The sequence below is a fragment of the Lipotes vexillifer genome, unplaced genomic scaffold (genome assembly GCF_000442215.2).
Source record: "Lipotes vexillifer unplaced genomic scaffold, Lipotes_vexillifer_v1.1 scaffold1179, whole genome shotgun sequence".
NCBI classification, from domain to species: domain Eukaryota; kingdom Metazoa; phylum Chordata; class Mammalia; order Artiodactyla; family Lipotidae; genus Lipotes; species Lipotes vexillifer.
In genome coordinates this window covers 139,257-147,460 of record NW_006783890.1, presented here as the reverse complement: position 1 = coordinate 147,460, position 8,204 = coordinate 139,257, and the positions used below count along the sequence as shown (strand labels likewise).

Sequence of the window (8,204 nt, the reverse complement as noted above, 5' to 3'; positions counted from 1 at the left end):
GATCAAAACATTGCTCAGCTGTATGGAAATTTGAAAGAAAAACAGAAAAAAAAAGGGGTTATTTTGAATTGGGCAGTTTCCCTGTAATTTAAATTGTACTGTGTAAGCAAAACCCCAGCCACATTTTTTTAAGTGGTACTCTGTTCAAAAAGAAAGGCACGCCCTGTAACTAAGCACATAGTGTAACCAAAGCGAAAGAAAGCTCGAGCCAAGTTGGCAGGCAGAAATTCTGTTCTCCTAATAAGTACATGGACTGTATATTTTCCGCTAGTACCATTATTCACACCAGTATTTTGAGTGAAAAAGATCTATGTATGTATCCAGAGGGAGAGTAAATATGCAAAATTCCAATCTTAATTATGAAAGACCAATTATTAATGCCTAAATAAAATGACAAGAAAGCTATTCAAAATTTGGATTGCTATAAAAACAGAGACAACACAAAGAAAAATAAAAGCCTCTGAATTAGAGAACAATCAGAATAAAATTTATAGTCAAAAACTTTTAGATTTGTATCAATAGAGTTCGGCTGAGGACTGACACCAAAAGAAACTCAGCAATTTTTATTTTGACAAAAAATGACTAAGGGGATGACAGAGCACACACCATATCGTGTTTTTCCAGTGCGTTCCAATAAAGAAATATGTCAAAAGGGTCATTTTTTTTTCTTTTAAATAACTGTCATCTTGACCAAGGAGAAATCTGAAATCAGATCTTAGAGAAAACAAATGACTTCTTCCTAAATCTTTCAACTCTATCTTGTGTTTTTCAAACAAAATTAAGACATCTATACATGGTTGGTACTTTTTGATCTGATTCCTTTAAGAAGACTATGGATTAATAACATGTCATTATTTGAAATAGAATTCTCACTTTATTATCTTTTTTATTGGAATTCACATATCTTGTCCAAGTAGATTTTGGCTCAACCCAATATTTTAACTGTGCCTCCCTCACCCTTCATTCATCCCCAGGAGTCACACACCTATGGGTTTGCAGGTCCATTCTCCTTTCCCATTACCGAGACACACACACTCCAACATGTAACCACCAGTCTCGTGTGGTCTCCTCCAGGTGTCACCAATCTTGTAGGACTGACCCCCTTCATGGCAGCGGTCTGTTCAAGATAAAAAGCCAATGTTAGAGAGGGTGGTATAGAAAATATTTTTAAGAACAAAAAGTCTCATGTTCCAACCAGGATAGGCACTTAGGTTAGCCAAAGTAAGAGAACAGCTTTCCCATCAGAGACAGGGGAAAAGTTAACAGGTCTGGTCACTTTGGGTCATTCAATTAAATGTCTTGTTTAAGCACAATGGGAAACCACAGAGAAAATTTGAATGGCAAAGAAAGGAGACGTAAATCCTGTTTCCCCAGAGAGATCACAGGAAATTGGGTTCTAAAGCAGAAAAGAAAGGTTGCCAGGCGTGGCCTCTACACCTACACAGCGGGTTGAGTCTGAGACTAATTCAATGAAAAAAGCCACATCAGGCCTAGCATTCCAGCTTTCAGGATGTGGAGAGTCTGTATTTCACCCTAGAAATGTCATTTTGATGGAAAGAAATAGATGTATATATAGCAAGTGTGGAAATCTGGGTACTTTTCTAGGCTATTAAACACAAGGGCACATGCAAAGGTTAAACTGTCCACTAGACTGTAAATGCTATGGGACACTGACTCTTAAGATTTACCAGTACACTTGGATAAAGCCTAACATTAAATACGGGAAAGGCTGATTGGGCTTATTCACAAGAGACTGATTTGTCTTTTGGACAGAGCCATCAAGTGACTTTATACAACGATGGATTAAAAAAAAACTAAATGCTATGCTAATAGAATCTATTGGTAACCCAATGAATCATACTGGTAAGTTTGACTTAGCTAAACTAGAATTGCTGAGAGTGAGTCCAGATCGCAGAGTACCCTTGAAACACTATCAGGCTAATCATTCCATATTATTCCTGGGAATAGAGAGATCTGTTTCCCGGGCATAAACTATTGGTTACAAAGAAATCAGACTGTTTCTGTGAGATCCAAGAGGTCTGGGCATTGCAAACAAGAAGAGCAGACCACACAATGGTTAATTCACTCTTCGTGACCATCTTCCCAATCACTGCAGATCACCACATGGTCAGTCTGGCTTGAAGATGCCCAGATAACGTAAAATGGGCAACTCCTCTAAGAATGGAATGGAACCCAAGAAATCCACGTGGTTATGTTATGTACGTACATGTGTACACACACACACACACACACATATGCACTCATAAATGCACACAGACTAAACACTGACTCCACCTATGCTCAGAGCCATCTTCCAGAAGCACAGGAACGAGTCGGTGGCCACAGAAGACTGCCTGGTCACCTAGGGTAATCCCCAAATTAGGAATATCCAGTTATGGATAACAGAAAGTGACAGTGATGGTAATGGAAAAATTCATATTGTGCTATTTTAGCATCCCTTGACAGAGGCCATTCTTACTTGCAATGGTGCAGCTTATTCTCCCTCGCCCAGCCCCAATGCAGGTGCAGTCCCAGATCATGGAGTCCTTAGGGCGCTCGTAAGTGTCGCCCACCCGGTAAGTGTTCCCGGTATACTTGTCAAAGCAAGTCTCTTCAGCTGAGGGGAGAAGGAAAGTCCACGTGAGCCTTACATATGTAAAAGCTTTTCTCTTTCACTACTCCCATCCAAAGGAAAACTCACTTTTCCATTCTATGGGTAGCAAGGGGCAAACGGAAAGTTTTTAAAAAATTGACGTGGGAGATCTCGATTTTACCCTAGGCTCTAATAAAGCCTCAGTTTTCAATCTTTGGCAAGTTCTCTAATTTTCTGGAAATGAATAGCCATTGGAAAGGATTCTCAGGCCCTTAGGAAAAAGCCGTAACGTACGACCTTAGGACCGGCTAGATTGTGAAGGAAGGGCTTTGGATTCACCTCTCTGGCTCAGAAAGTCAAACCAAGGTCCACATAAAAATAAACAATCTGAAGAGCCCCTCCTCCCGCCCCTCCCCAGGCACTGTCAGTTATTAATCCTACTATTTCCATGTTAGCCTCATCAGTGCTTCTCTGTAGGAGTTGTCATAATTTACAAGAAATATATCAAGGGTCATAAAGGAAGGAGAACTTTGAAGTGGTTAGTGATTTTATGTTGAACTGCAGGGGACAAATCACTTTACAATGTACTGCCCAAAGTGTTTTCTGTCCCATAATTTTACAGTTTAAGATTTGAAATTACTTTCTAATAAATTAAAATGTCATAATCATTTTTTTTTTTTGGAGGAAGCAGGAACACACATTTTTCATCTTTTTTTTTTTTTTCATCAAAGGCTTTGGGAAAGTAAAACCCCAAAGCCTGACTCTGGGAACTACTTTGAGATACATTTGTTCTTTTGTTTTAAAGGTAAAAGGAACATGTGAAAAGCAAACATAAGCAGTTATTAAACATTTTTCAAGAGGAAATGACAGATAATTCTATTGGGGAAATGGTGAATGTAACTTTATTACTATTATGCTAACTTTAATTAACAGGCACTACTCCATCTATGAGAAGATATTAAGTACAAGACAGGCTCCCCCCCCCACTTACGTTCAGGCTTGCTCTCGCAGTTAAAGCCCCGGCTTCCTCCATAACAGGTGCAGACCAAGGCACTGCCCAGGTAGGTGCGCTCCCATTGTTGGTTTATCTGATAGTGTTTCCCATTGTCATAACAACCAGCTATAAAGAATGAAAGGAAAAAGTCACTACATTTGCATCCTTCTTTTTTCCAAATGATGGAATTTTCTTGCACAACTAAACTGATGAGCCTAAGCAACAAATGTAGGGGAAAAAGTTAACCATCAGAGCACCAGGAGAATTAAAAGCGACTAGATATCTAAAGAGTTAACCGCAAATTTGCACACATAGATATTTGGTTATTCCTTTTGTTTCTCTTTTGACTTAGTTAAATGTTATACAATGATGTCATTTCCATCTGGCCAGGGGTCTGCATCAAAGGCGTGGAAACATGTTGAAAAGCAGATAACTGGGAACTACATTTTAAAACATGCAAGGAATTTCAGTGCTCTTTGGGGGTAATAAGTCAAGAAAGGCAACGTTCAGCAGTTTCCTTTAGCCAAGGAAAAGGGAGGGTGTGTCTGAAAAACTGGAAGAGGATTTCTGATCTCTCTTCTTGGAGAAGCATCCTGGGGGCCTCAGGATGCAATCTGAACCAGTAACATCTCATTCAAAGTAGGAACAACACAGTTATTTAGCTACCGTCTCACCCCCATTCTGAAAACGTTTAACCCCACAGTAATCCCACATGGAAAGTTTAAAGGCATACATCATTTTCTCTTTAAAGGCAAGTTTTGATGAATTCATAGGAGTTAGACCTGAGTTGGCAAGAGCACTGCGGGACCTCGCAGAGCCCCTGTCCCCCAAGGCATTATCTTATCCTAGGCCCTCGGAACCAGCCTGCTCAAAGCAAGTCTTTTGGTTCCCCAGCCGGTTTCTCTCATTAAGGAGTGCACACTCTCTACACGGGCGCGCGCGCGCAAAACTTCAGCCACAACTTCGGTTGGCTTTACAGGTCCCATCCCTGCAACAGCCTGTTTCAGCCCGAGGTCAGTACTCACGCTTGCTTTGGCTGACAGCCAACGGGGACTGGGGCTGAATGACCTGCTGAGCCTGCCTCTTGCTCTTCGAGGCTCCAGTGGAGGGCACCGCTGTCCCCAGGGACAGAACGGTCAGCAGCAGCAGCAGCCGGGGCCCCGGATCCCCGAGCATCTTCAGACGGTGAGGCAACTCGCCACCAAGTTTGGTTCCCTTCGCAACCTGCGGGCGGAGTCCCTTTCAGTGCCGCCAAGAAGGTAAGGGCTGGAGGATGGGGAAAGGGAAGGGTAGAGGTACACAGGGGAAGGAGAGGACGAAAGAAGTTGTGGCTGCAGATCCCCTCTCCCCCGCTCGCGCCTAGGGCTCTCTCTCCTCCCCTGCAAAGCGCAGCCGGCGCGGGCGGCCGAGCCCAGAGGGCCGGGGTTTATATGGGACTGTCCCTTCCCGCCCCGCGCGAGGCCCTGGGCGCTGGGGAGGAGGGACCGGCTCGACTCCCCCCACCCTCCTCTCGCCGCCGCCGCCGCCGACCGCGCGCGGATTGGCCCGGGCTCCGGGTGACGTCAGGGGGGCTGTGGGTTCTCCTCGAACAAAAGAGATGCTGATCGCCCGCCAGGATTGGGCAAGAGAACTTTTTTCTGTTTCCTTTGCGGTCGTCAAACTTTTGGGGAGCAAAGGGGGAGGGATTGGGAAGCGGCTAGAAGGGAGGAAAGGGAGGGGCCGGAGTCGTGTGTAGCAAAGGGGTCGCAAGTCCATTCCCCCCCGCCCCAACACCGCTTCCTTTTTCTATTTTATTGGGGTTGGCGGCGGGGAGGGGGGGTGGTTGAGGACATTGCGTCTCCTCTGGAAAAAAAGTCTCTGCTCAGTGGAGTGCAGTTCGAGGGGGAGGGTAAAACCATAGAGTAGCCACCACCTTGCAACTGTAGGAATGTAGACTTTGCCGTCCCAGGGCGCGGCTGGCTTTCCTTCTGTTCCCTTTCTTTGCTTTACTGTGCACTGACTGGAGACTCACTTTCTTTGCCTTCACAGCTTCCTGTTCAAGACTTCTCCCCTTCTAAACGCTGTGCCTGCCCGGTTCTCAGGACGTTTTAGCTGGGGGGCAGGAGGGAGAAACGATCCTTTTAATGAGCTTTTACTTAGTACCAGGAGTTCTGCAGGGCGCTTGACGGATCCGGGGGTAATTCAGAGAACGAGGTTTCTTTTGAAAGGAAAGAGCAGCAGTTTGCTTTTTTCCAAATATGCAAGAAAGTCTTCTTTTCCCGGGGATGGGATGCCTGTTACCACTGAAAACTGAAAAGTTGGACCGACCTCGGAGAAAGATGGTGGTGTCCTTGCCCATGTTCACCGCGCCCGTTACACAAAGCAGAGATCCTTGAGTCCTTAAAAGCTGAGAAAAGACCATTTCCAGTCTTTCCTTCCTACAGTCCCTTTCTTGATTTTATTTGGCATTTTCGTTTGGTGGACATCGGTCTCATCACAGAATTCCCCTCCCCCAGCCCCGCTGCCAGACCTTTTTTTTTTTCTTCCAAATGTTACTTACTCCAAGAATATGGAAAGTTCCCATTTGAGATTTCCTTTTCTTTCCCTCTAAAGGCACAGGGTAGAAAGGGAATCTGAGAAGTCTCTAGCATTTAGCAACTCATCACATCAGTCCTTTTTACAGACAAACACAAGTCACACGTGCTTTTTAAAGATCTTCCAAAGGAGTCCTCAGCTTTCTTCAGTAACTCCTGAGAGATCTAAACTCAAAGCTTTGCCTCCTAGTTAGGTTCCTAGTGCAGACCTCCCGTTTGCTTTGAGAATCTGTGAAAGCTGCTATAGCCAAATACTTTTGTTTCTGCGATTGCTTTTCTCCAGAAGTTCTGCCTTCAGCGACTGCCATGGGGTAATTTGAACTCTGGTCTATAAAATGCCGGACACATCAAAGACACAAAACTAACATTTGCTTTTATTAACACAGGGAATTAAAGGCGGGCGGGGGGAACCACACAGCAAATATCAGTTTCCTACAAGTAGTGTAAAGTAACTTCTTGAGGCATCTTTGTGACCAATTTTGCAAGTTGAAAGAGTGCCACAGATTTCCCCAAATTTAGAGTCTTGTCTGGGTTAGAGGTTTTTTTCTGTCGTTTTTTCCCCCCCTGATTTCTCATCATCACTTGACAAAGCAGTTTTCTTTTTCAAATATAAAAGGGCCCCTTGTAAAATTCTTAGTAAATTTCTGGGAAGCTGGGTGTTCCTTCCAGAGGGAACGGTACCTGGAAATCAGGATGTAAGCAGGTGAACCTCAAGCTAATGCTTTCTCAAAATACCTAGATTCTGGGGGAAGGAAATAAGTGGTTAGAAATGTATTTTGTCCACCAAAACCATGATAGTTTGATATATTTACTGTACTCAAAATACATTAGAATAATATACACAAGAGAGCTTGGAGGAAAAAAGCCCAAGTGACTTACATTTCAGAAGAAGCTGATATTACAATCCATTGAAATATAATTTGCTTAAGGATATGGTATATTTCTAATGTCTCAGAAGCTAAAATATGACAATATACTGACTGAAATTTATAGAAATGCTTGAGAGTTCACCCTTTTACTTGAAAGTGACTCTTCTTTTTTCTTTGGAGACAGAAACATTTTCTTAGATAGCAAGGCTTGTCACAGTATTCTTTCATTATCAAAGCCCCTTGTAATTGTGTAAGCCTATATCTCTAACTGAAGAGATAATCAAATCTCTCCACTTTGACCCTGTTCAAACTAGGTATGCCTCGTGTCCAAGATTCCCTTGCACTCCTGAAGACTATTTCGACAGGATGGGTTCTTCAGCAAATGGTATCCTCCTGTTTGTAGGATATATCATTGGATTTCTTTTTCTCATCTCAATTTGGAGAAGGAAATGTGACAAAAGATACAGAAAGTAGATTCGTAGGTGCCTGGGGCTGGGGCTGGGCATGGGAATTAGCTGTCAATGGGCACAGGGAATCTTACTGGGGTGATGAAAATACATGTGCTAAAACTAGATCGTCATGGTGGCTGCTCAACTTGGTAAAGTTACTGAAAATCACCGAGTTGTACACTTAAAATGGGTGAATTTTATGGTATTTAAATTACACTCCAAAAAAAGTTTTTAAAACATTGATTGAAAGCGTAGGATTTCTTTATTCTTTTTTTACTTGTACCATCTTCTGATTTTGTTTCAGTGACGTGCACTCAAGTGGCTGCAGCACATGCAGGGTGCCCTCATTTCTTCATTTTTCTAAGAGGAAGTTTGCCTTTAAAACAGTAGCGGATTCTTTCTTCTACACCAGTAACCTCTTACAAAACCTACTATTTGTGTGACGCCACGCATGTGGTAGAGACAGAACAAATCTTTATTTACGACTGTGCCTTGTTTCTTCTAGGACTTGCCATCGAGATAGAATTTTCTCAGAACCCAGGTAAACTTAAATGTTCAGGGCTTCCCTGGTGGTGCAGTGCTTGAGAGTCCCCCTGCCGATGCAGGGGACACGGGTTCGTGCCCCGGTCCAGGAAGATCCCACATGCCGCGGAGCGGCTGGGCCCATGAGCCATGGCCGCTGAGCCTGCGCGTCCGGAGCCTGTGCTCCGCAACGGGAGAGGCCAC

The 8,204-nt window shown here is 43.6% G+C and overlaps 1 protein-coding gene across 1 annotated transcript in view; it reads right to left on the bottom strand.

Moving 5' to 3' along the window:
* The window catches only part of FN1 (fibronectin 1), a 70,439-nt gene extending 65,505 nt beyond the window's left edge, over nt 1–4,934 (bottom strand). Inside the window, 6 exon segments of the mRNA XM_007456408.1 lie at nt 1–3; nt 5–18; nt 986–1,117; nt 2,480–2,617; nt 3,585–3,713; nt 4,613–4,934. The exon segment at nt 1–3 is cut by the window's left edge and continues 136 nt beyond it. Coding sequence (XP_007456470.1) covers nt 1–3; nt 5–18; nt 986–1,117; nt 2,480–2,617; nt 3,585–3,713; nt 4,613–4,763 — 567 coding nt within the window. The 5' untranslated portion in view covers nt 4,764–4,934.
* Between the last annotated feature and the right edge of the window lie 3,270 nt (nt 4,935–8,204).